The sequence below is a fragment of the Diabrotica undecimpunctata genome, chromosome 3, assembly GCF_040954645.1.
Source record: "Diabrotica undecimpunctata isolate CICGRU chromosome 3, icDiaUnde3, whole genome shotgun sequence".
NCBI classification, from domain to species: domain Eukaryota; kingdom Metazoa; phylum Arthropoda; class Insecta; order Coleoptera; family Chrysomelidae; genus Diabrotica; species Diabrotica undecimpunctata.
In genome coordinates this window covers 162469234-162492319 of record NC_092805.1, presented here as the reverse complement: position 1 = coordinate 162492319, position 23086 = coordinate 162469234, and the positions used below count along the sequence as shown (strand labels likewise).

At 33.2% G+C, this 23086-nt stretch overlaps 1 protein-coding gene across 1 annotated transcript in view; it reads right to left on the bottom strand.

Annotated features, from left to right (window-relative positions):
- The window catches only part of LOC140437738 (uncharacterized), a 223068-nt gene that overhangs the window by 58491 nt on the left and 141491 nt on the right, over window positions 1-23086 (bottom strand). The window contains exons 4-6 of the mRNA XM_072527432.1: window positions 11058-11082; window positions 2998-3138; window positions 2599-2743 (exon numbers count right to left, since the gene is read on the bottom strand). Of these exons, the coding sequence (XP_072383533.1) occupies window positions 2599-2743; window positions 2998-3138; window positions 11058-11082 (311 nt within the window). The remainder of the gene's footprint in view (window positions 1-2598; window positions 2744-2997; window positions 3139-11057; window positions 11083-23086) is intronic.

The window sequence follows — 23086 nt, the reverse complement described above, 5'->3', positions numbered from 1 at the left end:
TCGATGAAGGCCGCCGCTCCACGTTCTGTAAGATCTTGCCTTAAGAAATTCTAAACACAACATGCCTTTAGAAAATCAGGATAATAATTCCTATGGAGCATGTGATAAGCAATACGTATCACAACCAACCGACGAATATCCGCTTAGAATTGCACAAAACATTGAAGTTGGCAAATCCAAGTGATATTATTTACTTTCAACGTTAAGATTAACAATGTTTAAAATAGTTATATTCCAATATACTTATTTAAAAGAAATTTTCAATATATACCTATTTAAAAAAATTTCAATGTAATTTTAACATAATCACGCAATTTAGTTTTAGTTATCAAAATGGTGACTATCTATTCAATAGCCACTCAATAAACACATGCCTGAGACCAGAAGTGAATTTAGCTCTCGGTGCAAAAAAATCTAGATCTGGGTGAATTATGCCAGAAAGCATCTTTGCATTTTTAATTAATCGTTGGTCCTACAATGAGAGTATACCACGTTGGGTTTTAATTTGATCATAATTTACTTGATTTAATTCAAAAGGTATACCCTGTTTATATGCTACATATTTCAAGAACTTGTGTTGAACTGTTTCGATTTTTGATATGTAAATATTATCAGATAGAAACTATGCACAAGAAAAATTCTCTATATTAGTCTAACTAAAGAACAATATAGTAATTTAATCGCTTCAATATTCTGAAAGCTTCTAGTGCCAAGCTTCTTATAAAGCCAAGCATTTGTAAAGACTTGAAAATTATTCATAATATAATGCGATTTAGAGTCTAAATTAATTCCCAGATTACGAATTTTGGTAATCCAGTCAACGAAGATATGTGCAGAAAACTTGAAGCATTTGAGATGTGGCTATATCGGAGAATGCTTGAGATTCCGTGGACTGACCAAGTCACAAATGAGGAGGTCCTCAGAAGAATGAATAAGAATCGAGAAGTACCATCGAGAAGTACCATCAAATCTCGAAAATTACAGTTCTTCGGACATATTATGCGAAATGAATCCAGATATACTCTCCTTCAAGCCATCCTGCAAGGAAAAATATTTGGAAAACGAGATCCAGGAAGAAGAAGAACATCTTGGTTAAAGAACTTCAGAATCTGGTTCAATACAACATCTGTGCAGGTTTTCCGCGCTGCTGCAGATAAGATAAAGATTGCCATGATGATCGCCAACATTCGTAACGGATAGGCACATCAAGAAGAAGAAGTTAACTAGAAGTTCTGTATATTATAATTATAGGCCATTGATCGTCTTAAAGAAACAGCGTGACACTTGCATGCGTTCACAGCCATGGCATTCAACACACACCACTAACTCAACCGATCAAGACCGTGTTCAAGATTAACACAATCTTCCGTATTATTGATAGTTGTGTAGGACTTTGTATCGTCAGCCAAACAAGAAGTGAACTGTGCTGGAAGCACTAGTGTAGGTATGTCATTGATGAATATGTTAAATAACAGAGGCCCCAAATGAGAACTCTGGGGTACTCCTGAATGAACCTTAATCCCTCATTTAAGGATAGATTAAAAATGTGAAAAGAGGGCTGGGTAATATAAAACAACAATTCTTGAGAAAGCTGGGAGGCAATCCATCAGAACCAGGACCCATATTCGCATTAATTTCTGATAATTTTAAATAAATATCAGATATACAATATATATATATATATATATATATATATATATATATATATATATATATATATATATTTACATATATAAGATTTACAATATGTGGTCCGTGACTGGATTCAACGCCACCATACCGCAACACAGCGGACAAGGAGGTCTTTTCCCTTCGTGAATTCTTTAGCTTTTAACAATTTATAGTTGGCCCTCAGCTGAGAAGAAGTTCGATAATCCAGTGATTACATAAAGGATATTTTTTGTGAGCTTTCTTTTTCTCAACTATCAGAAGAGAACCAAGAAGCGAATCTACTTTTTAAATACCTTTTTAGGGGATAAATAATTGTATAGCTAAGTAAACTAGATCATAAAACATTTTTACAATTTGATTCAATGGTTTTCATGAAAATAAATTATCCCAACAGAACTGTGACAAAAAATTAGTTATTTTCACATATCTAGCCGATTTAAAGTCCCTATAAAAACCATCACTAACCAAACCACTATCATTTTAGGACATCCACAAGGAATCTAAGTTCCTGTAGTTGGCTGTATATCATATATAACAAAAAATTTTATTAAAACTCCTTTATAAAAGGTATATAATTTAAAAAACCCAATCGGGCTATATCAAAAAACGTTTTCAGAATCCATATTCCATCATCAGTGCAGTAGGTGGGTATACATGTATTGAGCCACTAAATATGTGGGTAAAAACCCGTTGAAAATTGTTTTTTAAATTTGGTTTACATTATATGGTGATAAATTCTATGATGTTAAAGTTACCAGTAGATTTGGTAACATGGGGACGTATGACTAGACGTATTTTAGGACACTTCAATACAATCAGATTTTATGTTCGTAGGTAAAACTCTTATGTCATTAAAAAAAGACAAAAGTAAAACCAAGTGGTAAAGAAAAATTAATATTTACAATTATATAAAGCAATTAAACTTACCTCATTAAAAGGTATGTCAGAAAAATCAACATTATTACATTGAACTATTTGATCGCCAGGTCGCAATCCAGCCTCCCTCGCTATTCCGCCTTCTTTGGTGAATTGTACAAAAATTCCAGGCTTCCATTCCGGACCTTTGCAGATTCTTAAATATCATAAAAATAAAAAACAGTAATTATTAATATAATATCAATTACTACAGTTAAAGAAGGATTATTAACTGGTTTTAGAACTAGCACAGTATTAAACTAAGAAATCAAAAATCAAGCTCTCATGGTTTGTAGTGCTGATACTTTAATATCACATAAATTTATGTAGCATATTAATTTCGTATAATAATGAATAAAAGTTCAATAACATAGTTTCTCTTATGTACTTACATAGATATTATGTACTTACCCACAACCTAATTTTGATCTAGGAGCTACCATGATTTGTATCCGAACGTCTCTATTTTTCTCAATAAACTGTGGTGAAGATCTTGAAGAACATGAGTTGGTATCTGTGATGATTTGCCAACTTAACATGTCCGTCTTTTTGCTAAAACAATAAAAATTGCTTAATAATAAAGGATATTTATTTTATTTATTTAATACACGGGATAACCCCATTAACAGTTGAAATTCGAATATACAATCTCACAGTTAGGATTCAAAACTTGAAATTACTTATAAAATTAAATCAATATCAAAAAGGTTGAAAAATAAGACTAAAAATCTTACATACTAAAAATATAACCAGAACAAAATTTAACAATACCAATATACATATTACAAAGGAAGAGATATTTTTAGCTGAGTTAAAGTTATTATTCAAGGAATATTGAAAACATTGTGGTACCGTAGAGCTTGAAGAGGAACATTAAAGTTAATCTGGCTTAACAGGTTTGGACAATAAATAAATGTATGTATGATCTTTAGTGTTGCCCAAAATCGGTCTTGGTCTTGCAGTCTTGGTCTTGTTCTTGCGTTTTTGCAAGACTAAGACCAAGACTGGCCGTGCAAAATTTAAGCAAGAAAAAGACTAAGCCAGCGAGACTCTTGCGTCTTGCAGTTAATACTGAGTATGGTTTTAGCGAGTATAGTAGTTCGGGTTAATGCTTAAAGACTTTATGAGACGCAAAAAAATATGTTATAAAAATTTGAAAAACTGTACTTATGCTCATTACAAACAATACGATAAACATACATACCGAATCAAAATATTCATTAAAAAAACACATTTGACAAGTACTCAGAGGTCAAAATTACAATGTAAAAATAGAATATTTTGTACATTCTTTTCCAGCAGACGACTTCTTCGCTCTTAAATTAATTGTCCATATTTTGAGAATAGCCGCCCTCTAATCATAAAAATAATCTTCTTGCATTGCGACGCCGACAGTAATATCGTATCGATATTTTTTAAAATATGTCACCCTAGCTAATAAAAAATATAATTGTTATGGACACCCACTTAATAATTCAATTTTTTTCCCATTATAATTTAGTCAAGAGGAATCTAAATAAACAAATCTTATCGGCCTAAGACTATTTATAAATTGTTTCTGCTGAGTGTGCGATGAGATCATTCGGTTAAAAAAATTTGCTGAAAGAGCGCGGCTAATATTCAAAAGTAACGAGACAAATTAATAACAGATAATGTCGCCCACCGTGTAAACAAAATAGCAAATTACTTAGAATAATGAAGTAACGATATATAATTTTCGGTTTGTTATTAGATACTTAGGGTATTGGATAGTAACGAACATAAAGTAACTAGTAGTATAGTAGTTACTTTTTCGACATTACTTAACTTCATTCAAAATTGAGCTTTCCTTTGAGTCTAATGTAATAATTGTTTTTCATCTAATCATTGTTGTTCCCGGAGTGATAAGTTTACAATTTGACATGAGGGACAAAGATTCAAATAGTTTTAGTCGGAGTAGTGAGCGTTGGAGTTATAGATCTAAATGACCTATTTAGATTCATGCATCCCAAATTGCTTTGTGTAAATTGTGCCTACAAAGAAAGGTTGAAATGAAAATGGACAACAGAAACACGTCAGGTTTAAGGAAGCATCTAATATCTTTTCACAAAAAGGAATTACAAATATTTCTTCCTGAAAAACCAAAATTCAGTGGAGATATCAGCTTTTTAATAACCTCTGGAAAAAGTGAACGTGTAAAAAAATATACTTATTACCTTATTATAAATTACGAGTACATATATTATGTACCTACTACTTTATTTTGGTAAATTAATGTATTTATTAAGTAGGTATCTCCTTAATTTAAAATAACTTCTTTTGATTATCATTGCTTTTTTACCTATTCTTTATTTTTTCAAGTTAGTTTTTTATATAAAAGTAGGGATAAAATAACTGAGCAGTATTCCAAAATAGTTCGAACTAAGCAACAATACACTAATCTTGTTGAACCAATGGAAAAATACTTGCAATTAATAATAACGAAACCAAAAAGTTTAGATGCCTTTATTTAAATAGAGTTTATGTGGTCACAGAAAGTAAGCTTCTCATAAAAAATTACACCTAAATCCCGAATAGAAGAAACATACTTCAATGGTTGATTAAGAATAATAAACCTTGTTTCAATTCTATAGATTTTACGAGAAAAACTTATAAAACATTTTTTTACATTTAAGTGGAGTTTGTTCTGATTGCACGAATTTTGTAGTCTGTATAAGTCATCTTGCAACAAGGCTTGATCTTTTAAGCTATCTATAACTTTTCAAGATTTCAAGTTATCTGCCAATATTAGACATTTGCTATTTAGGAAACAGGAAGTGATATCGTTAACGAAGATGTGAAAAAGAAGTGGAGAAGTGTGGCCTCCTTGGTTAACTCCAGATGTTACTGAGATACTGTCAGTCAGATACCAACCTATCTTAACTCTTTGACTTCTACCATATGTAGAGTTTTTAATCCATTCAACAAACCTGACATAAAAGCCTACATTAATTAATTTGCTCAAAAGTATTTGGTGATCGACACGATCAAATGCTTTGGAAAAATCTATGTATATTGCATAAATCTGTTTACGGTCCTCAACACCACATATGGATAAAGGCAAAGAGAATAATGAGGATAACGATGATCTCAGGTTGAAATCCAACTTACGATCAGTCAGGAATTTATGAACTTTAAAAAAAACATTTCTGGCTTGTTCTACTCTGCTCTTTATTATTTCAGACTGAGCCTGACTGGCTCAGTTTCTTCTTCAGCTGCAATTGAAGAACTATTTCTACCTATAATCATTGTTTTCGTTCTCTTGATATTTATTCTCAAACCTAAAGATTCACTTGCAATAGATAGATCATTTAAAAGACATTAAAGAACCTCGATGTTATCTGCCACTCTCGCTGTATCATCGGCATACTTAATGTTGTTAATAAATATGTCATTTTAATACCCTTATTAGACTCTGACACTGCTTCTGCGATGCTTTTTTACCTATAACTTAAACAGCATTGGAAAAAGTATAGAACCTTGCCTCATTTCTTTTTATATTGATAATTATTTCGTTTCTTTGAAATTTTGAAAACGTACTGTTGCTGTTTGGTGCCACCTACTGTTGCTGTCTGTATTCCAAAGTCTTGCATAAAGGCCTAATATAGAAAATGAGAAGCTACGGATACACTGAGGCTGTGACGAGACTGATCTCTTCATACTTGAGGCTGGAGTGCCACAGGGAGCAGTCATGTCACCCGTATTGTACACAATATACAACGCAGATGTTCCAAGAATACCAGGAACACTACTCAGCCTTTATGCAGACGACATAGCGATTGCGGCCAAACACAGAAACTTGGAAGTAGCGGTCAACAATCTACAGACAGCATTAGATAACATTAAAGAATCGTGTATCCAATAAAAAATAGCAATTAATTCAGAGAAGACACAAGCAATCATATTCAAAAAGAAAAGAGAAACCCCAGAGGAATAGCTATTACGCTATTAGTGCAAAACAATCGCATCAAACGAAAAAGAGAAGCGAAATACCTAGGAGTCATTATGGACCAAGGCTTAACATTCACTCAACACAAGTATCCAGAAAACAGCAACAGCCAGAGCATCAATAAGAGGACTCGCAGGTAGAAAAAACAAACTGCTTATACATCTCTCGCATGGGGACACATAAGCAATTCAAATAAAAAGAAAATACAAGCCCACAACAACATCCTCATAAAACGGTAAATGTACCCAGATACGTCGCTGAAAGTTTTGTCTTTAGAGAACTGCAACAAGTAAGGGTAATAGATAAAATGGCAGAAAAAGCCAGAATTAGGTTTTAAGAATTAGAGATTTATCCATGCCCGATCCTGTGAGAGGTAATAAGATATGATGCGTTCCATCGATGGAAGCACAAAAGACCAAACAGCAAATCCTGGCAAACACAAAGTCTAGATAATTCGTAACTCTACCAACAGAAGAAGCCCCTGCATGCAGCACTGGAAATTTTAATAATTGATGTTTATTTTTAGGACAACCTTCAAAAAAAATTAAAATAATTAAATAAAGGCTTTGGCCACCAAAAAAATTAAAAAATACTGACAAAAAGGCGACAACCACCCACAAAAATTAACACAAAACCTCAAAACCTGGGCACAAAGGGCTCACATCCTCGGGCACCGAGTCGCCAAACTAAGCGCAGCACGGAGCGGAGACTCAAGGCCCAAGCAAGCAATTTCAGTTCGATGATACGTCACTAGAGAAAGCAGGAAAAGAGGTGCCTCAAGCTAGCCTGCATTGATCAGGTTAGGATATCGTGTTGGAGTTTTTGTACCCAGAACTTCATTTGGCTGATAGTGAGCACCTATTAATATATGGGGGACAGGGATGGGCTGGAGCATTAGAGCGCGGTGGAGTGGTTCCTGATAACACAAATCAATACACCTCGCTTTAATGAATTGTAACACCCGAATATCATTCTGAGGGTTATGCAAGTCTCTCAGACTGGGTTAATCAAATTACTTTGTTGTCTGGTTCCACTACAGATTGACGATAACTCTTACGTCCTACGCATCTAATCCCAATTCGTGTAGGTATTTTATATTTATTTTAATTTACAGCCACCAGCAGTATCATTTTCAGGAGATGATTAGATAAAAGCATTTGAACATCTGTTAATTATAAAGTTATTTTTTAATGCCACTTCATTTTTAGAACTGATTTTTATGGGAATAGAGAAATTGAGTAACAAAATTGCTGAAATAACCTCAAATACAAATAACAAAATGTAAAATATGAGCATATCTAAGCAAATTTTTTTTACAGTTTTCAAATGTACCTTAGACGTTTATATTATGTCGATTTTATCTTTTAATTAAAGAAGTAACTTCTTAAACCACAACTAATTTTTATAACAAAAGAATCTATATTTGCATCTTGAATCAAAAAGAGCTAGTTTTTCTTGACCTCGTATCAATCGTTTTCAATTATGGTAGGTAATATGCAGATTAGCTGATAATGTTGAACCTAGTGCTAATAGCATTCCTGATGAATCTCGATCTTACCAGTTCGCATGCAATTGCGTTAATACTTTAATCGTGGTCTTCACGATTTTGCTCTCTTTGCTATTAGACTTGTTCCGTTCAAGTAATCATGGGCGGGTTATTTATGCAATCGTGTTAGAACAAGGTGATAACATTCGTTTGTTGCTTAACAAAAATGTATTACACAAACTATTATTTTATTCTACAGAAATATTCTGAAAACTAAGGAGTCTCTAGAAGACCAGAATTTAAAACGGTTGTAAAGAAATGGCCGAGAAGCAAAGTTTAAGAGAAACCCAGTAACAAGAAGGGAAAATGTAAATGATGTGTCATATACTTGACATTTTAGTAGTTCCATGACATGACCCTTGGACGTTGACAGATGTCATGGGACGTTACTCACTTCATTACTTGCGGAGTTACGTTACGTAGGTTACCACACAGATGTTTTTAATTAGGAGGATAAAAGAACATACAATACATTCAACACGACATTGAGTTTATTAAGGCTATATACTGAAACCAGAAAGCAGTAGTAAAGGTGAACGATATAGAAACAAATAATATACCGATTGCGAGAGGGGTTAGGCAAGGATGCGTCTTGTCTCCGACGCTTTTCAACGTGTACTCACAGGTCTTATTCAGAAAAGCCTTATGGGAAAGAAAAGAGGGAATAAGAATTGGTAAAGAAATCATAAACACCATGAGATTTGCAGATGACACGGTAATTATGGCTGAGAGTATAGAAGATCTACAAATTTTACTAGATGCAATAAATAGTGAATGCATTCAAATGGGACTTGACATCAACACAGATAATACCAAATTTATGATAGTATCAAGGAGTCCAATAAATAATGAACAACTAACTCTTGGTGGACAGCAAATAGAGAGAGTGACAAAATATAAATATCTGGGAGCTTACATTAACACAGAATTAGATCCAGACCAAGAGATCCGGGTACGAATAGAAATGGCAAGGGCAGCGTTCTTAAAATTCAAACAATTGTTCTGTGACAAAAATCTGAATATTAAGCTGAGACTGAGGTTTGTTGAATGTTACGTCTGGTCGCAACTATTGTACGGGGTAGAAACATGGACACTAAAAACGCAAATAGTTAAAAAGATTGAAGCCTTTGAACTTTGGATATACCGAAGAATGTTGAGAATCCCATGGACTGCCAGGGTCACCAATGAGGAAGTGCTGAGAAGAATGGGTCGAGACAAAAAATTGTTGACAACGATAAAAGTACGCAAGACTACATACCTTGGACACATACTAAGAAATAATAAATATAGCCTTCTGCAGGTCATCATGCAGGGTAGAGTCGATGGCAAAAAGGGAATAGGTAGAAAGAGGAAGTCATGGCTGCGAAATATTCGAGACTGGACAAACATGACTGTAGACGAATTATTCCACGTTGCAAAAGACAGAGAAGCTTTTAAAAATGTGGTCGCCAACCTCCGTTAATGGGGACGGCATAGGAAGAAGAAGAAGACAATACATTCAACACCATTTTCATTACATTACACGTACGTATACAACAGCTTAGCGACGATGACGGTCGAATCTACAAGGAAATACAAATATTAAGGCCAGTATACATACATAACCTAACTGCATAATAACCTACATACATAATTGAAATTCTGCCTAATTTACAATTACATATACATTTAACAGAGTCTGTCTCTGTCCAGAGACTGGACAGAGACAGACATTCTCTGTCCAGTGACTGGACAGACATGGACACACATTCGATACTAAGAACAGCTCAAGATAGAGAGCAATTTGTAGTTATAGCCAACCTTCAGTAATGGAGAAGGCACCTTAAGAAGATACATTTAAAAGATGACTGTTAATACGTCAAGTAGATGAAATTTAATAGTTCTGGATATGCCACACCTATAGTACCAGTTATTAAAAGTAATGGTCAAGTACGGATTTGTGAAGATTTTAAAAATATACTTAACAAGCATTTAGTGGTAGACGAATATCCATTGCCTACAATTGAAGCTCTATTTTCTACCATGGCTGGTGGAGAGAAGTTTACAAAGCTTGACTTACAACAAGCATACCTACAAATTGAAGTACGCTAACAGAGTATGCGGTGGTTGGGAGACCCCCTCCACTCCCACTCTGACGTCACAAGCCCCACCTACTGACGTCACAAGCCCCGCCCACTGACGTCACAAGCCCCGCCTACTGACGTTACACGAAAATAAGAAGAATTGATGCTATCTTCACGTCTGATGTCATATGAAAAGAAGAAGAATTGACGCAATCTTCACGTTTGACAGTTTCCAGTTGACAGCTGTCAGTCGCCATCTTGGTGGGCGGGGCTTGTGACGATTAATAAGTGCTACAGTGTTATGGTCTATACCATGTTGTATTAGGGTTTCTATGAGTTCTGTGTGTTTTACTCGATCAAACGCTTTTTCGTAGTCGATAAAACAGAAACGCGTCTTTTCGCTGATTTCGGCATTTTTGTAGTAATATCTGGAGGCCAAATAATGCCTCCCTTGTACCAAGCCCCATACGAAATCCAAATTGATTGTCGCTCAGGTTTCTTTCGCATTCTCTGTATATTCATTGATGTACAATTTTGAGTAAAATTTTCAGAAAATGGCTCATCAGGCTAATTAATCTGAACTGTGAAATATATAAAATTAAATACCTACTTAATTAGTTAATTACTTTTACATACCTCGTTTACTAATTTAAACTAAGTTAAACCTAAGCATTGAGGAAAGTGGGAGATAGCAAGAAATAGAATATTTTTATTGTATATAATCAGGTAAAACTCTGGGTGAAATCAATTATTTTGGTTTTATATACTCATATAACTTGCAAAGCACAAAAAGCATAAAATACAAAAAACAATGAAATTGTGTTTAAAAATAATATAGTTATTATTTTAATAATAAATCGCCTTACATTTGCCATTATAAATTAAATTAACTTACTCCTTCACTGGAATCATTCCCACACCTGTAAAAGAAAACAAATTTATTAATATAAGGATCAGTAAAACGTGATTCTTGATAGTTTCGTAATAAACTATTATTATAAAAGAATGTTGAGTATAGATACGAGCACCGGAATTATCAATCGTCATTTTAGTTATAACGAATTGAACATGCAGGTGCCATAATTTACCTCACTCTGAACTACTTAAGTATAAACTCACATTAGATGTTTTTAAATTTGTTGAAGAACGATCACATTCTATATTTCTGTAGCCCAGAGAAATGAACAAAAATAATGTGGGTTTTGACAGTTTACTACTATCTAATAATTGTTTAGGTTTAATGTGGTTGGTTCCATAATCTATATAGAATAATAAAAGTTATGCAAATTCAGCCAAATATTACATTGATAATTGTGATCTTGAATCTGGTTACAGTTCTTTAAATCAATATTTTCTTCGATTTAACCAATGTTGCCACGAGAAAAGTTTAAAGATTTCACTAACGAAATCGAAATCATGTATATTCACCCGGAAACGAACTATTCCCAATCAGATTCTTTTACAAGAGCATAGTTTTCCCGTTATTTCTCATGTAACATACCTAGGAGTAACAACTGATAGAAAATTAGTCTGGAAAGAGCACATAGAAAAAATATTAAAAAAAGTCGAGAAAGAATTAGGTATATTAAGAGCTGTAAGTTTTTACAGTTGGGGAGCCGATTCAGAAATATCCCTGTTATTATACAGGTCATTTATTAGATCAATTCTGGATTACGGATGCTTTCTATACTCTCAAGCAGCCTCCAGTAACCTAAAAAAGTTAGATAATTTAGTTGTTAAAACTGAAATGTCAAATAGTGTTGTAGATAAAATCGACAACGATAAAGAAATTGTGCTGCAATCTTCAACATCGCAACTACCTAACTACCAGAGTATGGCTAGCAGATTGTTCAGAGCAAGACAAAGTACCATTTACTGGGGTATCCGGTCTAAAAGTTAAGATAGATGGTAATCTACCAAACTGATAATTTTTTTGACCTTATAATTACAATTGTATCAATTACTCTGTTAAGATACTTACAACCACGGTTTCAGATCTGTGGCGCACCCAGGGGGGGTTTTGGGGGTTAAACCCCCCCCCCCCAGGGCATATAAAGTAAACAATATATAAAGAATAGTAGAAAAATGTAACTTGTCTTTCACACACAATACAAAAAATCCAAAACGCTGATTGAATAATTAAATTACCACTTTAAATATGTAGAACACAATAATTATTGTATAAATACGCAATAATTAATAATATTTTTCATTATATTTAGATATAGATACCTAATATTAGGCTTATAAAAAATTAGACAGAACGAGTCTGTTGCGAGTAGCATGCGCCTACAGGACTGTATCTGCGGCGGCCTTGTGGACTATCACGGGTTGTGTTCCTCTGCATGTGTTAGAGCAGTAGAAAAGAAAAGAGGCATCTCTATGGGAGAAGAAAGCATTTGACAACAGCTATAAAAAAAAGAAAGGGAAAGATCAATGGAAAAATGGCAAGAAGAGTGGAACAACAAGGAAGATGTTGCTCAATGGACAAAGATGCTGATCCCGAGCCTAAGGGACTGGGTAGATTGTCTGTTTTAGGGCGTATCTTCATAGGTTCAGAAAGACAGATGCAGATAAATGCCTATACTGCGAATATTCCGACACTGTTACTCACACAATGCTGGAGTGTAATAGATGTACAGTGGAGAGAAACAGAATGTATAAAGAAATAGGTATGAACCCTGTGACTGTAAGAGATGATCGTAAAGATGACGGGAAATACGGAGGGATGGAATAGTGTTCACAATTACATCCAAGCAGTCATTAAAAAGAAAGAAGAAGAAGAGAAATACCAACCGGGCTAATGACAGAGATAAGATCTAATTACTATTTTAATGGGAATAAGTCGCAATTGAAGGTTAAAATAAGTTTATTGACGTTTGAATTTTTGATCTTTGATCTTGCACTGATAACTTGTTTATACTCCAACAATTAATATAAAAAAGAATAGCGGTTGGTACAGAAGTACATCTAGCCTTCATCGACCTAGAAAAGGCGTATAATACAGTTCCAAGACTTAAATTGTGGCAAGCTTAACAACAACTCGACATTAGTCCATACCTTTTAGGAATAATCACAGAAGTATACAGGGATAACACTACTTACCTAAAAATCGGATATAGACTATCAGAGCCAATAGAAGAAACTAAAGGACTAAAACAAGGATGCAGTATGTGACCCTTACTGTTTAATTTATATATTGAGGCAGCCCTCCAAAATTGGAAAAACCACTGCCAGGGAATGGGAATCCCCATAGGAAATGACGTACTGTTCTCCCTAAACTTTGCGGATGACCAAGTCATCCTAGCTCAAGATTCTTATGATCTAGAATTTATGATAAAGTGTCTATAGAGAGAATATTTAAAATGGGGGTTACAAGTCAGCATGAAGAAAACAGAATATTTACTTAATTATCAGTTCAGATGCAAGGTTTGAAGTGTTGATAGACGAGGACGTGGAAATCAAACAAGTGAAAAAATTTAAATATTTAGATCCACTCATTGCTAAGAACGACTTGGGAGAAACCGAAATTAAACACGAAGTAATCAGGGACGTAAAATTGTAGGATGTCTGAACTCCTTATGGTGGGATCACCACATTTCCAAAAGGAACAAAAAAAGAATAGGGCAAACCATGGTTGAATCAGTTCTTTGTTCTATGGCTCTGAAGTATGGACAATTAATGCAGACCTGAAGAGAAGATTGTTGACAGTTGAAATGGATTATTTGAGAAGAACTGCTAGAATATCAAGGCAGGAAAGGAAGACTAACGAATCTATAAGAAATAACATGAATGCTACAGAAACGGTCATTGACAGAATAGAAAGAAGAGGTTCAAAATGGTTTGGACATCAATTGAGAATGTCTGACAAACGTTGGCCCCAAAAACTTCACAAATCGAAGCCCCCTGGAAGAAAATAAAGAGGTAGACCTCGACGCTCTTGAAATGAAGGAATTAGAAGAGCGATGGAATCGACAGGTTTGGAGGAGGAGCATGCCTTGCACCGGGAGGATTCCCGGAGGAGAACGGGAATACGGCGATAGCCGTCTTCAAAATGTATTGTATTTACAAGTTCGATTAATGTCAAACGTCAATAACCTTATTTTAAATTTCAATTTTGGCTTATTCCCATTAAAATAGTAATTACTTTAAAATGCCACAAGAAAACAGCTTCAGAACAATAGATAAGATCTAGATAAGAGAAGGGAGTGTTCCAAAAATGTCGTCAGCCTTACAGTGGCCATCCCACTTTCGGAGTACGGTACGTGCGACAGTCAACTGCGCATAAGTAAGAGAGGGTGGTTTTAGTTGGTAGGTAGGATAATAGATACCTGAATCTTTGGAACTGCTATCTTTAGTACTTTAAATTAAACTAAAACCCAAATTGTAGGGACTCAACATGGAGGTAGCATAAAAAAAATTCAAAACCCCCCTAAGACAAATTCTGGGTGCGCCACTGTCTCAGATAAAAGCAGAAAAGCTACTTGGAAGAAGCTTACCAACGATTGATTTCAAAATATTACTCGGCCTCTTTTTCCACATGGGTACTATAAAATTGTGTTAATGATTGCTGGAAAACTCATTGTCTTTTTAATTCGTCTGCTTTTATAAACTACAAGTGCCAAAATCGTTTTCTGTCCATTTTACAAGCATTAGGTTTAAATGAAAATTCCGCCCCTGAACAAAACAGATTATTCAAAATACATATCTCCATTAACAGATTTTTTAACTCTAAATACCTGAGCTCTTCTACCTGGCCAGGAGCTTGCTATTGATGAATTCATGGTTATGTGGAGAGACAGGATGATATTAAGACAATATTATCATAAAAAATGTCACAAATTTGGAATGAAATTATACGTCCTTGGAGTACATAATGTAGTTCAAAATTTTCTTGTTTATGAGGTTCTGCAAATCGAAATGTAGGTGGTAAGGAACATACAGAAAAAGTTGTCCATAGTCTTTTAAAATGAAAAAAAAACATAGGACAATTATTTTAAAAGAAAACGTATACCACAGGTGTACACTCTAGAACAAATAGAGCTGAAAATCCAGAAGAACTTAATTGTAAAAAGCTTAAAAAGGTATATATTGTTATCAATATAAAAACGATAGAGGAGGATTCCGTCAGTCAGTAAGTGGAAGGACGAGAGTGAGGTTTTAGCTCTTTCTACAGAATTTGATAGTGAAGTTAATATAATTTCCAAAAGAGGAACAAAACAAAAAAAACTATAACTGAGTATAATGAATTTATGGAAAGTATTAACCAACATGACCAAATTCAAAGCTATTTTTCTGGTGAACGCAAAATCCTTCGCTAATGCAAGAAGCAGGCACACAAATTTTCTAATTATGCTTATAAACTCTTAATATTTATTCAAAAAATTAGCTAATCACGAAGCAAATTTATACGACTTCAGAATATCTATTTTGGAATCTTTATTGGAATTTTTATAGCACTAACATAAATAATACAACCATGGTATACATAAAGTAGTGAAAAAAATCATCAGTAGATCACACAGTACCACTAGAATCTCGCTTGATCCTATCGAGTTAAATTGCTTTGATCAAAGAGACACAAAAGCACGTTCATCAATTAAAAGACAGCATTCCGTTTATTTATGTACTTGTAAAGGATTCATACGTCAACTTTTTATGTCGTGAAATTGAGTTTATGCCATTAGTGAGAGGAAAACAAACGGATCTAATAGATATAAATAAACTAAACAGAGAAGAAAAAGTTGTTTCAATTCACACGTGAAAGTGAGTCACATTCTTAGATTCGCCGCCTGGGGCCTAGGAGCTCCTGTACGTGCTGATTTGTGATTTTGTTTATAAGAATTTTTCTTCAAACCCAATTAAACTGTTGTTTGTCATATTTCTTAGTAATACAATTAGGTTTTTAAAGCAAATTTATTTATACATAACGTACCGTACCACCTTGCACTAGTATGTAGAAGTGCAATTTCTAGTTAAGATATACCGACAATTAAGAAAATATTTTTAATATAAAAATGTCTTTATAATATAATGGGAGGCGTCAGAGGCTGTAGGGCTCCCGTAGATAAAGATAAATATATATATATATATATATATATATATATGTGTGTGTGTATATATATATATATATATATATATATATATATATATATATATATATATATATATGTATATAAGTAAACGTTAAATAGTGGGTTTGCAGCAATAAAAAATGAAACGTGTACTCTTTTAAATTTTTATTCCAAGCTTTCGGACATTGGTTATGTCCTTCATCAGGGAGCTACAAATGTGATTAATAAATTGTTGGTGTTGGTATAATTAATTAAACATTGTTTCTACTTACAAACTTAACGAGGTTGTATCAACGAAGATGTGTTATAATGTTGATAAAATTTATCATAGTCTCTCATCTTTTTTAATATATAAAAACTATTTTTATGTTTAAAAATTTTTAAAAATTACTTTAAATACAAAAACACTTAATTATTCTAAATAAATACGTGACATTATTTTGACAAAATTCTTTTAAATGTCAATTGATAAATTATTGTTTGTGTTATTATTGCATATATCTAGTAGTAACAAATAGGAGAACATTTCATTTAGATGGCCAATATCCGTTCTATGATTCATTGTATTATTATTTTGGCAAATGTAGGCCATTTCAAGAAAAGTCTTTTGGTGATGTTACTTTCCTGTTCTACTACTTTGATGTTATTATAATCTATCTGATGCCCATTTTTAAATACATGCTCACCCAATGCAGTTTTTTCAGGATGCAGTCTATTATCTGAATTGTGGGATGTAATGCGATCTTTAAGGCATCTTGATGTTTGACCATAGTATACTTGTTCACATGATCCGCACGGTATACAGTAAACAACATCTGTTAAAGACAAGAGTGAGGATTGGTCTTTAAGTTTAGAAAAAACTTTGTTAACTATTAGTACCGTTTTATGTGCAATTTTGATATTATTAATTGATGAAAAAATTCTACTTAGTTTCTGTCCAATGTCCTTAATGTATGGAAGAGATACATATCTAATTGTAGTTTGTTGTGGTAAAGGATCTACAGGTCCAATTCTATCTTGTGATACAGACAGATTTTCTTCGTTTCTTAAATGACTAGTTAAATTTTGTGGAGTGTTAAACAAAATTTTCTTTTGTAGTATACTTGGGTATGAGTTTTCAATGAATAGGTTATAAAGGATTTTTAGATTTTTTGTATGGAAAGCGGTATCGCTGATTTTAAGGACACGATTTTTCATTTTTTTAACTAAATTCAGTTTCATCGAATATTTATGGTATGACCAATAATTTAGATATCTGCCTCTATCTTAACATCCCGTTGATTATATTCGTTATAAATACTATGGCTCTCGCCGGTAAATATTTCAGAGCCTCATTTGTTATTTTGTCTGGTCCAGGTTCTTTCCTTGACGAACTGTTTTTAATTAGCTCATTTATCTCATCCGGTGATGTTGGATGTATAATCTTATTTTTTTTTCTCGGCCCTTTCCTGTTGTTCTTCGACTTTTTCTGGAAAGTATATATCTTCGTCTGGATGATAAGTTACTGAGCACTCTTTACTTGTCCTTCTGGCTCTTTGTTCAGCTCTATTCGTTTTCCTTATATTGTCCTTTATGTTTTGGTTTATGCCCTTAAACCTTCTCATATGTATTGATGTTTCTTCTTCTGTGTTTCTGTTCTGTTTTTGAGTGTTTCCTGTATGATGTTTTCCAATTCTAGGACTCTTGTGAGTTGTTTATCACTGGAACATTGTGCATTTCAGTGCTCACAAGTCTTTTGTAGTTGCTTTCTTACTTGTCCTTTTCTCAGTGCTACCTTTCTTCCATTCCCTAACTCCAGTAGTATGAGGTTGTGGTCTGCTGTTCCTTCAATTATTGTTTGAATTTCTGTTTGTAGTCCTAGGTTGCTAGCAACTACAATATCGATATGGGTGAGAATGGAGATGGACTCCTGGGAAGTGTGTTGGTTCCATGGGTCCCATTGCCATGATGTCTCCGTTGTTTTAAATGTAATTGTATAGTAGTCTTCCATTTCTATTCATAGCTTTATCATTCCAATTTTTGAATCTTGCATTTATGTTTTCTATAATTATTGATGGTAAACTGACTCTCCTGATTCAAGTGGTTACTTATATAGCCGATCTTGGCGCACTTCTCTCGAACAGTCCTTAGCAAGGATTCATGTGATTGGCCCGGTCCGTATACTAATGGCAAGTACGACTTTGCCGAACCGTTGTCAAAATAATGGTTTTTCTCAAAACCAAAATTATTCAACGCGGAGTTTTTTTTAATACAACACCTTCCATATTCTACCTTTATTAAAATCTTTCCTTTGATACCAGTTAATTATATGTACAACTAAGTTTGAACATAATAATTAAAAGTTTACTACATTACTTAATTAATGTCTACCTAATCAAGTGTTTAAAATATCCTCCGTTGGTAATTTGACATTATCGTAAACGATGGTAGAATGCGTCTATTACATATTAATATGGATCCATCAATAATTGCATTGTAGAAATGTTTGAAAAAATAAATAAATCTTTCCGAAAGCTTAAATCTTCAAATAATAGTGAGCTTTACTTAAGTCCCAGTTTGACTTTAATGCTCAGATAATAAGTGAAATCTGTTTTTCCAAACATATTCCATATAGAAAAATTCTCCCTTCATGAATAAGAAGAAGTATTAAAAAATAGAATGTTCTAGATGTCATCGAAATATTCAGCAATGTCTCAACGGACTTAAAAACATTCTTGATTGAACAACTTAAAAATCTGCAGTGTATGTAATTTTGTTGACTTATGCGTGGCGGTGGTATCGAAAATGCGGATTTCTATAATAATTGTCAATATTTTAAGAGGAGATGGACCATAAAGAAGTAAGTTCGAATATATTTTCTTACAGCTCATCTTATATATGAAAATGGCACAGGTCCGCCATCCCCGTGGGATTTTAAGGTGATAGAAAACCACCCGGGATAATATTGTCATCTGTTATACTGCCTAATTGAACAGAATATGTCAATGGATCCTTTTCATTTTTATTACCTCCATAAATTTTAATAACTGTTTGTCTTAAACGACCAACAAATTGGAAGATAAATTAATAAATTTATTATGTATTAAAAATCAAACATATAATTAAAGAAATGTTACGATAGACATTCTTTATATAATGATGATCAATAAAAGATCAACGATAAATTTGTTTATAACCAGAGGTGACAAGGATTTGGGTCACAATGTGTACCCAATAGTCTTGTACCCAACACACATAATCTATTACAAAAATTTAATAATTAATTTAAATTGACTACAGGTTCTTACTCTATAATAACTGTTATGTGCCTTAGGGTAACATGTTTTTATTTAGCTTGACCTATCTATTTCATTCGTTTATCAATTATTTATAAAAATTTGTGTATAACGGCCATATAGGTTTTACGTATTTACGTGACAGCTGGGTACTAGCTTAATCACAATGCTGAATCACTAACACTCTGTACAATTTTACAAGTATGATATATTAAATGGTTACAAAAAAGAAACTGGCGAACTTCTCACAGAAGAAAATGAAATAATGTTCAGATGTAGAGAATATATCTAAGAGATGCACCAAATACCCTGCTATCAAAAAGAAAATAAGCTGTTGAACCAAAGAATAGAAGATGATAAGGTATATAGATACAATAGCCATAAATGAACTGCAGGAAGCTATTGCAGGGAAGCGGCAGGGTATGACAGATTAACAAGTGAACTGATGAAAAAAATGTGACAAAATGCAAGAGAGTTATTACTAAATATATTACTAAGATAGAAAAAAGGGTGATAGAACGGATTGCAACAACTACAGAAGAATAGCATTCTTAAGTCCTGCCATAAAAATATACGAAAAAATATTGAACAAAAGAATAACCGAAAATATTGACAACACACATATTGACTTGAGGAATCATCAAGCGGATTCAGAAATGACAGAAGCACCTATGATCATATATTTACTATCAAACAAATAATAGAAAAATTTCAGCATCAGAAAAAAAGATGTATCTGGCGTACAAAGACCTTGAAAAGGCTTTTGACACGGTACCAAGGCAAAAATTATGGGAAATATTAGAAAAGGCAGGTATTAGTAACAAAAAGGTGAGGGTAATTAGGAACATTTACAACAGCAATATTAACTAGGTTATCAGTTAAAAGAAAACATCGAAAACACGACTTAAAAGTGAAAAAAATGCATGTGGCTTATAGCAATTTAAGAAGAGTTGACATTTCAGAAAGATCATTAGCCGACGACGTCGTCAATTTGGCCGAAAAAGAAAAACAACTACAAAGAAATATGGAATGAAGTACTAAAAAAATATGGAATGACAATTAATAAAAATTAAACAAAAGTTATGGTGATAGGAGAAAATGAAGAAGAAGAAAAGATAAATATAATCATAGAAGTAAATATAGAGCAAGCACGAAATTTTCAATACTTAGGAGTAGAATTAGAAGACAACGGAGGACTGGAAACAGATATTAATAACAGATTTCAAAAAACCATGATCCTATATTATGAAATGAACAATAAATTCATGAATAAGACTAAAATGACAATAAAAACAAAAATTATTGTGTTCAAATCAATATAGGTCAGTATTAACCTTTGGTTGTGAGTCGTGGGTACTAACCGAACCCCAAAAGAGTAAAATACAGGTAGGAGAAATGAAATATCTGAGACGAGTCCGAGAAGTTACCAAAAGAAATAGACTACGGAACACTCAAATAAGAGAAGATTTGCAAATATATTCAACATTGGAATATAGAAAGAAGGCAACTCAATTGGTGGGGTCATCTTCAGAGAATGGAGAATACAAAACAGGCGAAGATTAAATTATATTCTAAGATTAAAAAAAATATTTTACCACACTTAATTTTTTCGCCTTTGCCTTTCGAACATTCTAAAATTACCAATTTATATACGTATATTATGAATTGTTTGACCATAGTTAAGGATAATTTGTGTGGCCTGTTCCCATTTTGCATTTATCTTGGTACCAGTTTATACATAAAATTCTACATGATCAATTGGTATGTTGTTTATGCGTGACTGTCGATCAGGTTGTTGTTTTTTGCTTCTCAGCATTTTGTCTTCTTTAAGTTGGAGCCCAGTCCGTAGTTCTCACTGACTGCGTTAACCATTTCCATTGCCTGTTGTAATTCATCTATGCTACTGCACTAGGGAGGATCAACGTGTCATTGGCATATCTGATCTTGTTCGTTAACTCAACATTTATTTTATGTCCTCTGTTGCATTTTCTGTCATTATCATTAGTAGGGCTAGAGTCCTTTGTGAGTCCTGGCCTGCCTTAAAACATTCTGTCATCCTTCCCTGTCGAGTGTCTATCTTCTCCATTGCTTTACTCCAATCTCCCTTAAATCGTCCTGCACATCGTCCAGATACCTGAGTTTAGGTCGCCCCCTTCTTCTTCTTCCGACCGGCCTATTTAGCAAGGTTATTTTAGAAACTTTCATCCATCGGCATTTTTTATATATTTTTTAAATATTTCCTCGGGGTAGATGTCGGAGAGGAGTGGGAATAAGATAGACCCCCGTCGTACTCCGCTTTTGATCTCCACATTTTCACTTGGTACAGACACTATATTTTTATATAAATTTATTATTAATTGCTTACTTTAGTGTTGGATAAAAGAGATATTAATTATAGTATTGGTTTTTTGAATCTTGTTGTGGTTACGTGTCACAAATTTTATGTGCCTATAGAAAATTGATATAATGACATAAACGGAAGATCAATATCAGTACCAATACCAATTATAAATACGTATTGGATATACCAAGAAAAGAATTTTAACTATTTATTTATAGCGATATCTGTGTAGATATGGGGTCGAAATTAATCTTGATATAATTATAAAGCTTATACGCAATAGACTGATAATTATAGATATTGCCTTCAAATATCAGGAACTATAAAATAAATCTTGTAACAGGTGTTTACAATTGAATTTAATTAACAACTCTTTTTTTATTTTGTCTATATTTATATTTATATTTGTAAATATATATATATATACATATATATATATATATATATATATATATATATATATATATATATATATATATATATATATATATATACCAAGAAAAGGAGTACGACTGTCAATCCAATATAAATTAAGGATCATCGAAGAATGGTGGGTTTTTCGGTCAAAAGGTGGAGAAAAAAGACAAAGAAGGTGGCTACTTCATCTATTTATTGATTTCGCTTTCTAATCAGAAAGCATCATCAGTTCATCTAAAAAGAACAATATGAAAAACCAAACATCCATCGAAAAGTTATTATAAGTGTGTTACCTCAAAAAGATATGTAGCAGTCAATGATATTAAATATGTAAAGAAGCTTACAACAATGGACATTATAAGATTATGTTGTATAAACAATTAATTGAAACTAAATACAGTTTACAAATTAACTCAAACTTAGCACAGCAAAAGACCATGTGGTAATTGTACATGTATATAAAAAGTATGTAAAAAACTTAAGTAAAAAACATTAATTTGCAGAGAACTAAAAAGATCATAAGATGCACTTCCAACAGTATATTATTAGTTAAATTTAATTTTAACTTTAGGTAACATTATTAAATTGATTAAGATTGAAATATAGTGATATTTAAAAATATAATGACGTTACCACTCTTAGCTTCTTAGCTGCTGCCGGTTAAATGGAGGCAACAGGTAGGATCCACGCCAAACAAGGAGAAAAGACAGTGGCCTTGAGGTCAAAATATGACAGAACAGCAAGGCGTATTGAAATAGTCTACGTTGTGGCTGAATAGCCAGCCAACAGGTGAATATTGATTCAACTTCCCACAGTC